The sequence below is a fragment of the Mustela nivalis genome, assembly GCF_964662115.1.
Source record: "Mustela nivalis genome assembly, chromosome: 2".
NCBI classification, from domain to species: domain Eukaryota; kingdom Metazoa; phylum Chordata; class Mammalia; order Carnivora; family Mustelidae; genus Mustela; species Mustela nivalis.
In genome coordinates, this window is record NC_139021.1 from 109,939,544 (window position 1) to 109,957,125 (window position 17,582).

General features: G+C 48.8%; 3 protein-coding genes across 4 annotated transcripts in view; 1 reads left to right on the top strand and 2 right to left on the bottom strand.

The window, feature by feature from the left end:
• The window catches only part of LOC309859831 (lipase member K-like), a 596,159-nt gene that overhangs the window by 20,102 nt on the left and 558,475 nt on the right, over nucleotides 1-17,582 (top strand). The window lies entirely within an intron of this gene.
• LOC309859861 (uncharacterized protein) overlaps nucleotides 1-17,582 on the bottom strand; it is a 105,533-nt gene that overhangs the window by 5,504 nt on the left and 82,447 nt on the right. The window lies entirely within an intron of this gene.
• Nucleotides 1,937-11,753, bottom strand: LOC309859859 (uncharacterized protein). Of its 2 annotated transcripts, XR_014308974.1 has the most exons (8): nucleotides 11,606-11,753; nucleotides 9,559-9,693; nucleotides 8,010-8,080; nucleotides 7,518-7,542; nucleotides 5,666-5,739; nucleotides 3,491-4,963; nucleotides 3,009-3,033; nucleotides 1,937-2,507 (listed from the first exon to the last, which is right to left on the bottom strand). XR_014308974.1 is itself a non-coding variant. In XM_082721075.1 (6 exons), the coding sequence occupies exons 1-6, from the start codon at nucleotides 11,631-11,633 to the stop codon at nucleotides 4,610-4,612; spliced, it is 687 nt and encodes a 228-aa protein (XP_082577201.1). In that variant the 5' UTR covers nucleotides 11,634-11,753; the 3' UTR covers nucleotides 3,316-4,609. The 2 variants fall into 2 exon arrangements, 1 of the variants encoding a protein (XP_082577201.1); XM_082721075.1 differs by lacking the exons at nucleotides 1,937-2,507; nucleotides 3,009-3,033 and having other exon boundaries at nucleotides 3,316-4,963.

The following is a 17,582-nucleotide window of genomic DNA, read 5'->3' on the forward strand; positions in this document are numbered from 1 at the left end:
CATACAATGTGATGCTCTCGGGACAGAGGAGCTGCTAGAATAGATAAGGGAACCATATGAAGAAGTCGGTGGTGGGTCTCTAGAAGCTGACCTTCCAATACCTTGGATGATTCCCCCGAGCCAACAGGAGGGTGCTGGCATACAAATAGGCAGGGGCACCTGGGAGCGGAAGAGAAATGCCCAAGGAAATGCGCTCATGTTGGCATCACGATGCTTCCCAAGAGGACCGCCCAGGAAAAGCATCCTCTTCTGAAACAGTGAACAGAGTGAAAAGGCAGCCCACAGATTGGAGACACCCTTGGCAATCCTTATTTCAGAAAAGGTGTGTTCACTGACAAAAAGGAAGAACAACAAAGAAAACCAACCAAACAAAAGAAGACCGGGATTTCACCAAATGAAAGAATCGAGAAAAAGACTGGAATAGTCTGTGCTGCAAAGGGAACGAATGACTCGGCCAGTCAGACAGACATCGTACGAAAAGATGCTCAACGTAAGGCATCGTGAGGGCAATGCGAATCCAAAGGATGCTGAGCTGTGGCATTGTCAGTTAGGGTGGCGAGGACCCAAACCAGGAATTCAAACCCAGGACCCATGTTGGAAGGAGGCAGAAAATTAGAGACTTTGTATGCAATTCATGGAATGCAGACTGGTGCAACTACCCTGGAAAAGCCCGTTGAGTGTCCTCGGAGAGCAGCGAAATGTACTCCCGTGGATTCCGCGCATGCGAGTGAGAAAAAGAGATGTTGGAAAATCAGATTCTGTTCCAATACATGTTTCTCATGAGAGAAAGTCTTGTTGTCTGCCAAAGAACCCTGAAACCCTGATTTGGCTCTGTTTCCATTCCCAGGCACTGAACTCCCTTGAGTTGTCTCTTAGCCCAAACCTTCCGAATCTAACAAGGCCCTCTTGCTGCATGGACAGATGGCCAGCGAAATGGGTGATGATTGTTCTGTCACCCCTGTTGAGGTTTGAGGTTCTCTTTGGCCACCTTGCGATGCACAGAGCATCCTTCGTTCCTGCATGGAGGGGGCCCAGGTGCCCCCAGTGATGCTCAGTCCCTGAAGACCACCTCATTCCCCTTGTATAGGACACCTTTTGGACCCACCTCCAAGATCCCCAGCAAGGACCAGTGGTGGGTGTGGGATTTCCCTGGGAGAAGGCCAGTTGCATTCTCAGACATAGTATCTGCAGGGAAATGGTAGATCTCCATGGAGAAACACGGAGTGAATTGGCCCCATCTGTTCCCTGGCCACTACCCCTTTGTGCAGGTCATCCCCGAATGGGCTATTGTACGCGGCTGCCCCGGAAGCCACCTGCAGAAGGGAGGAAGTGTATCCCCGCACTCAGTGTTTTCGATGAGGTTGGGAAGACGCATCGTGGGGCCTCTGATGCAGAGATGTGTGTGTGTGAGTGCAGTGTCAAGAGGGAGGTGCTGTGACCATTCTTGCCCGAGACCTAGCTTGGCGGGAGAGCCCCATGAACACTGACTCAGTAACAGGGATTGGAAAAGACACACTTGTGTCTTTGGGGCACAGTCTAGCCCTTCCTAGTTATCGACGGGATTTGTTTTCTGGGGGGATTGATGTGTATTTGCAAGGAAAGAACACCTCTTTCAATTGTAGGTGTTGAAGAGTTTTCCCATGAATGGACGTTCATGACGTGACAGTGATGGGAAACATCCCTGAGAACGCGGACACCATTAATTGCCATTTTGAGGGGACCAGACACGTTCGAGAGCACAGCATTCATCCACCTGACACACACACACCAACCCTGCGAATCACAGCACATGGATTCCCATGGAAACAGACCTTGTGCCCATCACCCGATCCTACAGCACCTAAGAGCAGCACGGTAGCTTCCAGGGCCAGGGTTACGAGGCCTCGGGTCTCGGTCCGGAACATGACCCTAGTCTCGTTGCAACAGGATCTGGATTCTGGGTAGCTCTCAAGATGGAGCCTGCAAGGAGGCCCCACCTTGCCCATTGTCCAGGTTGCTCAAAAGCAATGAGTGACTCTAGAGGACAGCATACTTACCATGCTCCTTTTCCATCAGGGCCACCTGTGATTTCAGAAAAGAAAACATGATGAACATCAAGTCCTGCCTCGTCCTGTGTGCACAGCTCTTTTGGTCTCTTGGTGATGGGCAGGGTCATGGGCAGTGATATGGAATCCACCTAGAGGTCGCATGCCCTCGGTCCATTGGTGGCACGGCAGTGTCAGTAGCACCCGTGAAAAAGCTAAGGACCCTGTGGACTGTAACCGAACCTGCTGTTTCCTTCAGGGTCTTTGAAATGGGGTGTCCCTGGCTAAGAGTCGCTCCCTCAAGAATCTCCTCACCAAGGACATTGTACGTGCTGAGGTGTTCGGATCTTATTGCGAGTATCAGGGACATAAGGGATGCTGTACCTCACCTGAAGGAAGGCTAACTTACCACCTTGGTGAAAAATGGGACCTCTCCTTCTGTGCTGTCCACGTCAAGGTCATCGAACAGACTATCGAGGGGATCTAGGTGGATACACACAGAGAGTGTCGGGACCCCGATGGGACTCTTCGGGAATCGCTCGGGGAGCTTTGCTTGGCGTGCACGTGTGGACAAGTGTGTGGAAGTGGGGAGCTCATCAGTATGGACTGAGGTGCAGTGGGCCCTTCCTGGATGGAGGATGAAAGGTCCTGGAGAGGAGCAGGGATGTGAATAGAAACTCTGGCTCCTGTTGGAGCTACAGGGCCTAGGTTGGCTGTGAAATAGTCCATCTCCAAGGCACACCTACTGCCTGCCCCCAAACCTGCACCATCTAAGAGCAGCGCAGTAGTTTCTGGGGACAGGGCCATGAGGCCACGGGTCTTTCCCCAGAAAATCCCTTTCTGTTACTCCGACCCTTCTTCTCAGTCCCGCCGGACCTGGAATCAGGGTGGTTCTCGTCGTGGAGCCTGTGAGGAAGCCCCGACCTTTGCCCTTTTCCAGGTTGTTGCAAACAAGTGAGTGACTCTAGAGTACAGAATACTTACCGCCATCCCCTTCCAGCAGGGACACCTGTGATTTCAGAAAAGAAAACAGTATGAACATCAAATCAGGCTTTGTCCTGTTTGCATGGCTCTTTTGTTCTCTGGGGGATGGGAGGAAGCCCGATGCGGAAGTGTGCTAGAGGCCCGTGAGCCACAAAGTGTGACAAGAGCAAAATGAGTCCTCTGCAGATGCGCCCAGTCTTCCTAGAGGTCCCACGTTTCAGGTCCCACTGGACAAAATAGGTGGTAAGGAGGAATAGCTGCTACCCGTACCAAAGCTCCCTGACCTCCAGATGGTAGGAGATCCTGCTGTGGTTGTCCCAGCCCCCCTGCAATGCCTTCGGGGTTAGGTAGCATTTGGTAACAGATTCTCTCTCAAACTTCTCCCTACCCTGTCAATGGTGCATGCTGAGATTTTTTTTATGTGACCTTGATTTAAAAAGCCAGAAGAGTTTTGTGTCTCCCCCAAAGAAAGGCCAGCGTACCACTCTGGTGTAAAACGGGGCGTCTTCCTCATTCTTTCCTGTTGAACGCTCACCCGCCTGTCCATCCAGCCAAGCTAGGGAGAGATCCACAGAATGGTCAGTCCACTGGTGGGGCTTGGCAGGAAGAGCTCAGGGAGTTTCGCTTTGGGTGGGCGTGCCCGGGAGTGTATGGCGTGGGTATGGACTGAGCAAGCTGCTGCTGCATCGAGAGAGGTCAGGGCAAGGAGCAGGAATGGAGGGAGAAATATTGACTCTGAACTTGAGCTACAGGGAGTGGAATCAGGGTGACCTCTTCAAGCAGAAAGGGTAAACACTAAGAGACATGTTCCATACTGACAGGCAAGTTCCTCCAACCAGCGCCTGTGTCATGGTCATGGTCAAGACCGTTTCTTGGCCGCTCCCACCTATCTCTCACCTCTACTAGGAGATTGTATTTCTGCAGAAGAACACTGTGTGGCAGGGTTGCATTCAATGCAAGCACAAGTACCCTAGAGGTTTTCTATTTGTCCCTGAGTCATGCAGGGTCAGGAAAACCAAAGACCCAGGATTTCTATGTACTGACATCTGACCATTCCAACAGAGTCCCCATCCGCAAAGTGCTGATTCTTCCCAGTCTTTCCTTTCCTGTGGCATGTGGGTGTGTCCTTGGAGTCCGCGGGACCCAGTTTCCCAGGACCCAGCTCCCCCAGTCAGGATCCGGCAAGTTCACGAGAGAGCGGAGGCCAGGCGAGAGGGGCACTCTCTAACCTGGCCATGTAGCAGATTGTCAGGAAGTCGGATCGGGCCCCGAGCTAATGATGAAGCTTTCCTGGCCATTGCCATTTCCCAGTGAGCCTTCCCTCTATGTGCATTCAAGATGGGAGCATTTTTGTAAGGCTGGTGGTGATGTTTGGGTCGACTAAAGTAGCTTCTGATTCCTTTGTGTTTTGACCCTGTCTGAGAAACGTCCCGAGCTAGGACAGATGTGGGCCCCTTCCTTTCTCCCCGTCCCTGTCTGAGGAGACGGAATCCTGAGCAACCCTCCAGGTGGAGCTGTGGTCAGCGAGGAATGTGGTGTCCTAGCGGGGTGTGTGCAGCAGGAATGAAGGAGGTTTGGCTTTGAAACTTTGACCCGTGCCCTCAAGTCCATTCAGTGGGAGATGTCTTCTGGTGAAACGCACGCAGTCCACACACCCACATGCCCGGTCCCGTCGCATCGACCCACGCGAAAGCGAGCCCCAACCCTCCGACGCACCAAGCACACCGCCCGAATGACCTACTGGTTTGCAGGGACTGTAGCACAGGGTCCTGGGTTTCTGCAGGACACTCCGTTTGTTCAGTCCGCCCCAGCCTCTGTTCCCGGGAGGAACTCAGAAGGGGGGAAGCTCTCCAGACCAAAGGAGGAGAGAAAACCCTACCTTGTTGAGTTAGATCTGTCCCCCTAAGGGGAATGATGGGGGTATAAGCATATGGGGTGTATCCAGTCGCCGCCTCCTGCAGTTGGAGAAAGGGAAACCCAGTGAGGATCCCCGCACCCTGTGCACACCGTGTGCACACATCTCTGTGCCCTTGGTGTGTGTCGTAAGCAAGCTAGATGGGATGCGGTCATTGAGTCTATGATCCAGAGGAGGAGGAAATGACCTCCCGAAAATGACCCCCTTGTCCTTGGCTCCAGCATGTTATGTCAAAATTCCCCCATCCATTTTCGTCAGCAACTCATTCCAAAGCCATTTCCCATAGACAGAACGACCTGGTGGGAAATGCTCACGACCATCCATTGCCTAAGCAATGGTGGTGCCCGTCTCAATCTGCTGTCCGTTAATGGTATAAACTCACGGCAGGCTCTCAGCACCAAGGACATGGTCTCTTCCCTCTGGCATGTCCATGCTCAGACACTTTCATGGAAAGAGAAATCAAACACTGGCTGTCCCTCAGAAGCACAAAATGACTTTAGCGAGGTGACTGAGCGGCTCAGACATTGAAGCTTCTGCCTTCAGCTCAGGACCTGATCCTAGGATCCTGGGATGGAGGCCCACATTGGGCACCCTGCTCGAAAGGGGAGCCCGCTTATTCCTCTCCCTCTGCTACTCCCCCTGCTTGCGCTCTCGTGCACTCTCTGTCTGTCTATCTGTCTCTCTCTCCCCTTCTCTGTCTTTCTGTCTTTCAAATAAACAAAATCTTGAACAATGAGTTTACCTGAGGGAGAGTCAGAGTTTCCTCCTCGGCCCTCAAAGTGGGTAGTAGCTCTTCCATCAGGTCATCGTGGAGAGCTAGGAGGATACAGAGGCACCATGAGGACACTGGTGAGGCTGCTCAGGAAGTAGGCGGGGAGTTTGGATGGATGAGGACAGGAGGGGTGTGTGCACGTGTGGGGGCTCGTAGGAGGAACAGGCCGCACTGCTGCCAGGCCTTGTCCTGGTGCAGAGGGGAAGGGACGGGAGAGGAGCAGGGAGGAAACGCGAAGAGGGTTCTTGTCTTTCTAGCTAAAGTGAGCCCGATCAAAGCCAAATAGCCAGTCCAGGACATGGGAAGCCTAACCTGGCTTCTGTGTGAAGACCGAGTCCCATAACCTCTCCTGACTGACGTGCCACTAAGGTGTCCCACGCTGCTGCTTTGGACATCAGCTCTGGGCCCAAGATCCCCACCTGCTGCGACTATATGCATCACGTCTGTGTAAGATCTTGCACAGCATAAAAAGCAGCCTTGCTTGCCAGGCTGCATTCAACCCTCAGGAAAGGAGCCTAGTAGTTTGCTTCACTCATCCTTTGTCTTCAGAAAATGCCATGTGCAACACTTGAGAGCACGGACATCGTAGCTTCCGTAAACAGCCGGCACCGTCGATGAGTGTGATAGATTCCTTCCACTGTTCTTGAGCTGTCCCATGTGTGTGTGTGTGTGTGTGTGTGTGTGTGTGTGTTTCCCCTGAAGACAGTGGCTGTCTGAACCCTCCCAGGTGTTCTGACCAGTGGGAAGTTGCTTACACAGAGGAGTCTGGGAGTGTGTGCTGATCGGCTGTAGGCCTGCTTTGCAGGAGATTTGCTCCGGGGATGTGGGTCCAAAGCTTCCACCCAAGCTTCACCTTGATTTCCTATTGGCCAGTGGTGTTTGAGTGTGTGCTTAGAGAATTTGAACGTTCCTGAGGCTTAGGGAAATCTTATCAAGTACAGTCAGTTCCCTCCGTGATGCTTTTCTGCCATTGGTCGGTCGTGTGTACACACTGAGACCGGCTATGACCGATGTTGCCCTGTTCTGTCCTCCACGGGTCCACACGCTTTCCAGCCATGTGGGCTTGAGCATGAGGATGTGGCTTTTCTCTGTGCACTTGACTCCAGGGACCAGCCTGTAATCTTTAAGGTGGGCTTCTAAGCTTGCCCTGGCTTCTGTGTCCATGGAAGCCACTGTGTCATGTTGGGTCCTGTCGGGGACCATCATAGAATCTAGGTATTTGGCTGTGTGCACAGATGCTGATGGCCCTTTGCTAGCTAGCACCCATGGTACATCATGACGCCCTGGCTGAGGGACTAACACAGGTGGGTAGGCCAGAGCAACTTTCAGATTGGAACCTGAGCTCCAATCTTGGCTTTCCAAGTAGGAGGTCACGGGTTTGGACCCTTCATCTCCGCACCATGCCCGTCCCAGGAAATCAGAGGGAAATGTCCTCCAGGTACAGCTGTGGGGAGTAGGGGAAGGAGTATGTAAAGTGTGCCAGGGTGATGAGAGTATTTTGGAAGAGGGACACTGTGATTGTGATGGAAGTGTGAGAAAGATCTCCTGGTAAAGGCACACAATCATGTTCACAAGCATAACGCATGGGGACACACACACACACACACCCACGCACACAGGGCCTTCATCCCACGTGCACACAGATCACCCCTTCCCTATGTACGAGTTCTTCCAGGCCCTGTTTGACGTGGTGACCGTGCCTCACCGGACAGTCTCGGTCAGTATTCCCCAACCCCCGTTCCTTGTTGGAACCCAGAATCAGGGGGCAGGCTTCTTTGTACTCTAGATTTCCTCCCAGAGCCCGATGGTCTTAAATACGTACAGCTGTCCTTGCTCCCAGCGTCTACCTGCGATTGGGGAAAAGGAAACACAGTGAGGATCCCAGCATCCTGTCCTCTGTTGGGCCAGCTCTTTGGTTTGGGGAGGACTTCAGGCAGTTAATTGGATGAGGTACCGTGGTTGAGTCCATGTCCTCCCATCTGAGTTCAAGAGGACCATTTGAATGATGCTGGAGCATCATTCAATCTCCGAAGTCCATTCTGATCAACAGGCAGAACGTTCTCTTTCAAGGAGAAACCTTTTCTGCTGAAGAAGGTGTTTGATCCCATGGAGTTTGTAACTGAGGCTGTCCTGTGTCCTCACCCTTTTTGGGTCCACTGTGTGTAAGAGGTCAGACCCAGCATTCCTCCACGAGGGGAGACTGCTGCCCCCTTCCCCTGGGAGGTAAAGTGCCAGATGTTCATCAAACTCCACTGATGGAAGAAATCAAGGAAGCACCATTTCTGTCTCTGAGAAATCAGAGAGGCGAGCTTACCTCAGGGAGAGTTGGGGGACCTACCTTTGTCCAGCTCCTAGGAAGGTCCTTGGACTGGTCCTCCACAGGGTCTAGGAGAACAGAGAGGAGCTGTCAGGACATTGGCTGCGCTACTCAGGAATGAATTGGGGAGTTAAGTCTGCTGGATGTGGATGCGGGGCCAGAGGGAATGGACGTGAAGGGTGACCAAGCAAGGCCTGACTTGCCAGTGGGCCAACAGTGGTGGACACAGAAACACAGAGGAGGGGAGCAGGATGGAAAAGGGAAATGGGGCCTTGGCTTTCTAATGGAGGGGATGTCATCAGTGGGAACTCTCAGCGTCTGTCTGGGAAACACTCAAGGCACCCTGGGTTTCAGGGCGCAGTCCCCTGAGCCCTCCTGCCCACTGTGAAGCCAAGCCAGCTTGCCACTTCTTCAGCTGGTCATGGGGCCTGTTCAGCTGTCTCCCCTGCACCTCTGCTGTGTGACCCTATCGTTCCTCTATCGTGCCTTGGAGTAGTGGGTTTTTCGGTGATGGAATCTAAGTACTGGGGACGGGTTGTATTTGTTCGTACGTGTCCGTTCAGTGACACTGCTGACATCCGTGATGCTTTGTAGACCGCACTGCCATCTACGGGGAAAACGTTGCCATCCTATCTCATGGCACCTCTGTACCCGTGACGACATGACCATCCCACCCCGTTTCCTCCCTGCACCATCCCTTCCACTTTCTGGGTCTACGAATGTCCCTACTGGAGTGTCCTCAAAGCCTGGGATCGTGTAATGTACCTCTTTCCTTGTGTGCTTGCTTTCAAAATGTGTGTTAAGTTTCCAGGTTCTATCTGTTTCGTAAAATATTGGAAACCTTAGTTTCTTCTTATGCCTGAATTGCACTCTATGATGTGTATGGATGCCACTGAATGTGTTCTTTCCTCCCGTGATGGATTTGGGGGCAGTGCCTCTCTGGGGCTATTGGGAACCCAACTGTGTGAGACATTAGTGCGCAGATTTCTGTGTTTCCAGAATGAGAAGACGTCACCGAATGCATTGGCCCCATTTGTAGAACGGTAACCACGTGGAATGTATTGGGTACTTGAGTTCCCCAAATGTGGTGAGGTTGTTCTGTTCCTTTGAAGATACGTAGCACACCCATGTAAGATGTGGCTAATGGGCGGAAGTGAAGGGGGGACATCGTGAAACCTCCTGTCATATTCTATTCCATTTTTCTGTTTTGCGTTCCTGGCAAAAAACAGTCTCTTCCTTCCTACACATCTAAGAACCATGTTTCCTGGGGAGACCTATAGGGACCTGTGTGTTCCAGAAAGACCTAAGATCCATCCCTTCAGCTAGTAGACACTTTTTTCCTGTGCCCCTTGGATCCAGTTGGAATGAGGATCTCATCGTGACTTGTGGACTTAAAAGGGGAGGGATGGACGGCATAGAGGGAAATGGCTACCAGTGAAATCAGAGGACAATGTGTCTCAGCAGTTTTAAAAGCTTCGGTTATGTCTGTGCTAGTGAACGACAGAATGCGTCTCCAATCGCCGTAATGAGTCAATCCCCAAGGTACCTTCCTCGGGGTCCTCAATGGTGAAGACCTCATTGTGGAGGGAGAACCGGACTCTCTTCTTGTGGTGGTGTCGTGGAGGGGGCGGCGTGGGTGGGGGCGTCTCCACATCCTCCAGGAGACACTCCCCACAGATTTCTGGGAGACACACAGAAATAGAGAACAGTGTCGGCACCTTGTCGTCAGGAGCCCACAGGGGGATTGGAAGTCCTTTCCTTCTAGTTCATCCGTCTCCTGCCCCTACTCGCCAGCTGCCCAGCAGGCATTCCTCCCTCCAGGTGGGACTTAGGAAGGAGTCACCATGTACTGTGCTCTGAATTCCGCCCCCTCCCACACCCACAGGTTCTGTGGGCAACGGCTTGTATGGAGCAGAGACAGGACAGAAAAGCATGCTACAGAGCGCCATGAGCATGCGTGATAGCCTCGGTCACATCCACTGAGCAGCCACACCTACCCGAGAGTGTTCCCCAGAACCCTCTGTGCCCTGTTTCCCTGCCCTCGGGCCTAGACGTTAGTGTGCCACCACGGTGTCCCAAGTGATTGAGTCCAAGGAGTGCCTGGGACCGAGGGGAGGACTGGATGCTTCCCAGCCATTCGGCAGGTGTTGAGGAAGGGACCACCTAGGGACTCAGCTAGACAGCTGGCTGTGGGTGAAGCCACAGTGGAGGATAGTGGAGGGCCCTGAAATATAGGGTGCCGAAGGGACCGTCCAGAGTTGCCACCCTAATGAAGGATGGATCTGGGACAGGAAAGTCGTCGTTTCCCTGTGGCCGGAGATCCCTGAGCCCCTGATACCAACCCACAGCCCCTGCTAAAAGGTCCTGAAGCCCTGAACCAAGAGCTGCCCTCACAGTCTCAAATTCCTCTGTGCCAGGGTTTCTGTAGGGGAGAGCCAGGGCCACGAGACCAGCCTCAGTGCTCACTCACTTCTGTGTTTGGTGCCCTGACATCAACTAAGTGGTGGTTTCTGCCCAGCGGGGCCCTAGTGAAGGACCAGGAACGGGTAGCTTGAGCCACGTTCCCTCACCTCTCTGCAAGGTCAGCCCAGTCGCCCAAGGCCGTCCTGAAGGCCAGTTGAAGCCCAGGCTCCTGGGGTTCTGCTTGGCTCCCAAGCTGATTCAAACTCCCAACAGTCGCATAGGACCTGGCCAAGAACTCGCTTGCTTTGAGCTCGCCAGTCCCGAGGAGCAGTTGATGGTACAAATGGACATGTAGGTGGCCATGTGGGCTGGGAGTGGTTGGTATCAGGAAGGAGACGGATGATGCTGAGTGGCCCGCTCTTGCCGTGCGGACTGCTCTGAGGAGGCTGGATGGAAGTGAGGCTACCCTGGCTGGCGTGAGTCCCTCCCTACTCTCTCATTCTTCGCCAGCATCCCCTATCTACTCTCAGGTCTCTTGATCCCCTCTGGAGACTGTAGGTTTAGCAGACAGTCTCCTGTCTCCCTCCCTAGGCCGGGCCTGGAGAACCCAGCCCAGCAGTACCTTTGAGAGCAGCAGACAGTCCACTGTGCAGCTGCTGTGTGTTCTGTCCACCCACCCGGTGGCACAGCCCATTCTCATGCACTCCCAGGCATCAAGCAGACGGCCCGGGAAACCCTGCACATCAACCCATGAGACCACCCCGCTATCCTCCAGTGTCTCTCCTAAGAACAGCTGCATTTCGACCTCTGACCTTTCCTCTCCGATTTTGTCATGTCCATCGGGAAGAGGAGACCGGCAATTCGTTCCCCTCAAATGTGGTGCCTGGGTCGCACCAAGATTCTCCTGATGCAGGGACAGCAGTGTGGCGTGTGACCTGTGTGTTGTCCCTGTAGGACTGTGTCCGAAATGGGCATTCAAAAAGAGTACGGTTTTCTGAACATCGAAGTGCTTTAAGGAAGGCAGCTTCCCCATGAAATCCCAATGAAATCACCCAGACAAACGAACAAACACAGGCATCCAACCGGGAGGGGGAATCAGAGGGGAAAAGCCAAAGAGAAGAAGCCGATCTCTGTGAAAGGGAGGCAGCCAGCTCCAGAGAATAGAATTGAGAAAATCGATAGGCACATACCTATACAACAGCAGTTAAGGTTCCCCATCGTGGGGACTGTTAGTCCTGTTCACCCAACCGCCAGGGGCTCGGCTCACAGAGTGACAGTTGAAATGGAACGTTGGATGCGTGTCATCAGGTCACCGTGGCGATGGCTCATGACAGAACTCTGAGGGTGTCATGGAGGGAAAGGGGTGGGAGGGGGGTCGATGGATGATGGGCAATTAAGGCACTTGTTGTGGTCAGCTCTGAGTGGTGGAGAGAAGTGATGAGTCCCTGAGTTGTACTGCAGAATGCAATACTGTGCTGTACATTAACTACCTGCATTTTTGGACATTAAAAAAAGGATACTCCTGAGGGCACCTAGGAGACTGAAATGTTCATTTTCCTATCTGCTACTCTGGAAAACTCCTATTTATACGAGATTGTTTCACAAAGTTTCTCCAGGAGTTCTTGGGTGGCTCAGTGGGTTAAGTATTGGCCATCGGCTCAGGTCCTGCTCTTGGAGTCCGGGATCAATCCTAGCATCAGGCTCCCTGCTCATATGGCTCATATGTATAGATGAGAATGAGTTAGGAGTAGGTTAACTAAGTTTCTTAGGCATTAATGCTGCAATCAAGGTGTTGCTTGGGACTCCTTATCTAAGGCTTGGTTGGGTTCCCATCTGTACATATGTGGCAGAATTTATTTCTGGACAGCCATAGGAGTCACAGTAGCTTGTTTCTTCTTTGAGGTCAGAAGAAGGGTCTCTGATATCTTACGTTCCTTAAAAGACTCACATGTGGGACGCCTGGGTGGCTCAGTTGGTTAAGTTTCTGCCTTTGGCTCAGGTCATAATCCCGGGGTCCTGAGATCAAGTCCCATGTTGGGCTCCTTGCCCCTCACCCTGCTCGTGTGCTCATGCGCTCTCTTTCTCTCTCTCTCTCTCTCTCTCAAATAAATAAAATATTTAAGATAAATTAATAAAAGACTCACATGATTAGGTCAGGCCCACCCAAGTAACTCTTCCCTTTAGACCAAAGTCAACTGATTAAAGGATTTCATTTATACTTGCAAAATCTGTTTTGTTGTAGAATGTATCACAATCACAGGGACTTAAGTCTCTTCCATTTAAGAGGAGTTTATGTCACGTTGTTGGATCCATTGCAGGTCATCATCTTAGATTCTGCCTGTATAATTAGTGTGAGTTTATCCATTCTGTTTTCCAAGGTAGTTTTGGTTATTCTTGGCCATTCAAGTTTCTATGTAAGTCTGAGAGTAAAGTTATCAGTTTCCACAAAAATATCTGCTAAGATTTTAATTCTGATTGTCTTGAATCTATAGGCCAATTTGTGGAGAAATGAGATATTTTTGTAATATTAAGTTGTCCAAGCCATGAATATAGTATATTCATTTACTTAGGTATTCTTTGTTTTTTGTTTTCTCAATAATACCTTATACATTTCTGGAAAATAGTCTTGTTTTTCCTAGTAATCAATTTTTAGTGTATGACATGAACATTGATTAGCTGTTTGTTTTGATAACCTGGGAATGATATGTCTCTCTTTCTTCTTGCTATATTTTCCACAGTGGTCATTTTATAAATGGGTGGTATAAAAGCTATGAACTTTATAAGACAGTCAGTTCAGTTATGGCAAGAAAATACTTGGGTATCTCCCTAGATTTATTGTAATCCATAAAAAGAAGAATGAAGAAATCTGGTATACAGTGAAATGGATATACACACTAATGTGCTGTAATTATGTAATACGATAAATACAGCTACATTGGCAATCGTTACAGTATATAAGCCTATCAGAGTTATACAATGTTACATGCCAAATATATTCATCTGAAAAAATAAAAGTGACTTAGGAAAAATAACAATAATGGAATTTAATATATAAATTGACATTGTAAGTTTACTGTTTATAAAAAAGGGTTTCCTTAAAAAAAAAAAAAAAAGAAAGAAAAAGGTTTTCTACATGGAACAGTAACCAAACATTTTGGACACTCCGTCCTACAGGAGTTATGTTCAGAATTATTAAATAGCATTTTCCCTGAAGACGACTGTAGCTCTTTATGTGAACATAGTCCCAGCAGTCCTTTCCTGTGTGTTCACTGACTCCTTTAACTACATTTTAAAAAGATTTTTATTCCTTTGACAGAGAGAGAGAGAACACATACACACAGGGGGAGAGGAAGAAGCAGACTCCCCACTGAGCAGGGAGCCTGACATGGGGCTCGATCCCACGACCCTGAAATCATGACCGGAGCCAAAGGCAAACACTTAACCAACTGGTGCCCCTTAACTCCATATTTTAGAAGTGTGCATAGTTATGCTCTTGGCCCAGGCTCATGAATGATACTATGTTATCAGTGAAACCTGCCCTAATAGCAGGAATAGAACTTTTCTCCCTTCTGTAATCTCACTCTACTTTGCACCTGTTTTACTGTAGTAGGATTTCATGCTACATGGTAGTTGGATGCTTCATGCTTGTGTCTGTCAGATTATATGCTCCTTGAGAACAGTGATATGGTTTTATTGGTTTTCAGATTCTCAAGGTAGCAGAGTTCTTTATGGCATGTAGGCACATGGGATGGGATGCCGGTAATTTATCACACTGGTGAGGAATGTCTGCCATGCTTTCTCCTCCAACCAAGTACAAAGGTAGGCACGCCAGAACACATCTTCTGATTGTGAATAGTGAACTCCGTAACAGTTCTTCGACAGCTTTTCCATGTCTTCCCATTGTGATTACTTAAATTTGAACACAAATGTGCTGTTTCAGGGATCCTTATCATTTGCGGATGTGACTGTGGGCTTTACCCAGGAGGAGTGGCAGCATCTGGACCCTGCTCAGAGGACCCTGTACAGGGAGGTGATGCTGGAGAACTATAGCCACCTTGTCTCAGTGGGTAAGGATTGTTTCTCGTGTAGACTCCTAGTACGCACTTCCATTCTTGGTTTGACACCTGTAGAAGCTTTGTTGAGTTTAATGATATTTAAGTTTGAGATTCCAAGTATTAAGCAGAAGGATTGTTGAATCACTGTAAAGAATGAAGTGTTGTAATTGGCCCCTGAAGCTTCATCTTCTGTCTTCTTCAAGGGCCCTGAAGCCCATGAGCCTCGCCGAATTCCCATGTCATTTCCCAATTACAGCGTGTTGCATCCCTAAACCAGAAGTGATCCTGAAGTTGGAGCAAGGAGAGCAGCCATGGATGCTAGAGGAAGAGTCCCCAAGTCAGAGCTACCCAGGTGAGTTAGTATGTATTAAACAGATGGACACTAGGTGACATGGTATGAATTGTTTTTATTCTCAGGTACTTGCTTATATGTTCGTTTTCACATTTAACAAATACTGAGTACCTGCTGTGCCTCACTCAAGTTTTAGGTGCTGAAACACATGATCAAACTGAATTTGTTCCTGACCTCATGGAGCTTACATTTTGATAGGGAAAGAAAAGAAATAAACACACATACACATACTATACACATAATATGTCATAATTTACATAATACGTACACACATACACATACTATATACATAGTATGTCAACAAAATAGCAAGGAAGTTATAAATTGAAATAATGAAATGTAATACTTGAGAAAAGGAAGGCATTCAGGAAGGCATTTGGATGATATCAACTTGAATGAAATGATTATAAAATGCACAGGTTTACATGGGAATAAGCATTTGGTTGTATGAGCAGAGGTGATATAGGGAAGACCCCAGGTTGGAGATACTTACTTGGAAATTATCAACTTATGGTAGTATTTAAAGTTTTTATAAAATTAGTATTTGAAGCTAAGGGATCAGGTAACCACCTCTCAGAAGTAAGAATGAACAAATTTGAGAGGTCTGAATGAAAGCTGTCCCCTGGGACACTAATGTTTAGAAGTCATGAAAATGAGAAGAAGAGAAGGAACAGTCTGGAGAGAAGGTGGAAACAGAGAATGTGGTGTCCTGTAGCTGAGTTAAGATGGTTTTCATAGACAAAATGAACTTCTTGAAGAAAAATGTATAAAGTCAGCGTTTTCTGCCTTTGTCTGCAAATCATCCAGAAGCACTAAGGGAAGTGAGCAAGACAAGCTTCATTCTATGACATTAGTGGATATCTGAAATCCCAAATCAGTGCAAGTGTACCTGCAGCAGAGCTGATGATGGATCAAGGAACGTGTGTGTGTTAGCAGGTGGGTAGAAAACAAAAGCATTTCTGATGCGCACGGGGTCTGGCAGTGCGCTTCTCATGAACAGAGCACATCCACACCTAAAACTTCCATGAACAACGGTGCCATGAACTAGATAGCTGAGCTCCCTTGGAGACAGTTTTGTTCTGCAAAGGAGACGTACTGAAGTGTAGAAGCACAAACCACACTTTTCAGTAGCCCTGTTTCCATGATGGTGCAAGAGAGACTGTACATGAGGGAAAACCACCTCATAGACACTAAATGTGCAGAAATAATCTTACATGCCATCTTAGCGGGTACTCCTCTGACATAGAATTTGATGCAAAAACTTACTTGACAACGGTTGATCGGGATTTGCAGACCTTCTACAAAAGTGAGGGAAGCATGGGGGACGGTAAGGCTGGTTAGGAGGAGGGGAAGGCTCAGGGGGGTGGTTACCTCGTTGACTGTAGCTTTGTAATTAGCACATCTGATTGTTCAGACTAGCAGGATATGTTCCGAGTCTCAGTGTGAACCACTGTGTGCCAGAGCAGCTGGTCAGAAAGGTGGAAGGGAAAAGGATGTGGTCTTTTGTCTTGTTCCTCTCTCTCAGATGAAACTGTTCTGTCGAGTTTTAACTACCTTTCTTTCCTGGATTGCATCAGACAGTTGGCCTAGGCAGATGCTGGGGAAGTCGGAGCCTCCATGGGCCCAGTTCGGCCTCTGGGCTTGTTTCTGTGAAATGAGCCCAACACTTGGTTTTCCTCAATTTGGAGCTGCAGCAATGCCAGCCCCAGTGAGCTGGCTCTGTGATGACCAAGAGAGTAAGCTGTTGTGGAGACTGTTCCAACGAGGAAGGAAGGCACATCCTTGTTGATCTGTAAACTGAGACCAACACATGTGCTGAACACTTGTTCATAATGCATTACCCCTCTAGCCTAAGGGATGACTCTGTTCCATCTCTCAAGTAAACCTTTTGCAGTGTGGTCTTCCTTGAAAAGCTCTCATCCTTTTAGCCCAAGTAATGGAAAAGGAACCAGCACAAATGCATTCAAAACGATTATGAGAAAAAAGGGGTGAAAAGTATTGGGAAGAAAGCTAGTTGGTGATAGAATTGTCATCTGATCAAAGTAGTCATAAAGTAGGTAAATTATGTGACCAAATATTAAATCATGAGTTTCCAAAGGGTGTACTAATTGAATTAATTATCTCTGTGATACAGGTATTTAAGAAGGATATTAATAAGGGAATAGCAAACCCATGGCAAGGTGTCAAACTGAGAAAGGAGAACATAAAATATAATTACAGTAAAGAAAGCAAATTGGAAGAACTTCAAGGATGAATACATACTGGCAAAAATCTGTTCAGGGCCCGCCCGGGTGGTTCAGTCATTAAGTGTCTGCCTTCGGCTCAGGTTATGATACCAGGGTCCTGGGATGATCATCGCTAGCTTCTATTTTAATGCTCTTATTTGGAGCAAGTTCTTAGTTGAACTACCATCTTGCTAATTTTTTAAATTGAAATACTTCTTTTTATGAGATGACTACAGATTCCAGTGCACTTTTAAGAAACGATATATGCAAGTCCTGGCAACAGTTCACCCAGTTTTCACTAATGGTAACATTTTGCAAAACTGTTGTATAAATATCATATCCAGAAAAAATATATATATCATATCCAGGATATTGACATTGATAAAGTTTTGGGGCCTAAGAAAGATCTCTCCAGTTTTTCTTCTCTTCATTTGTTTGCATACATTTAGTACAGTACAACTTTGTCACTTGTGTAGCTTTTGCGTATCTGCCCCATAGTCAAAATAATCTATAGTTCCATTATCATAAGGACCTC

What these genes read in the sequence shown, in the direction of transcription:
- LOC309859859 (XM_082721075.1), bottom strand. Translation starts at nt 11,633, where the DNA reads ATGGGGAACCTTAACTGCTGTTGTATAG. An exon ending in CCTTAACTGCTGTTGTATAG is followed by an intron (nt 9,694 to 11,605) that starts GTATGTGCCTAT and finishes TGTGTCTCCCAG; the next exon opens with AAATCTGTGGGGAGTGTCTC. An exon ending in CGCTGGGAGCAAGGACAGCT is followed by an intron (nt 5,740 to 7,517) that starts GTACGTATTTAA and finishes GTATCCTCCTAG; the next exon opens with CTCTCCACGATGACCTGATG.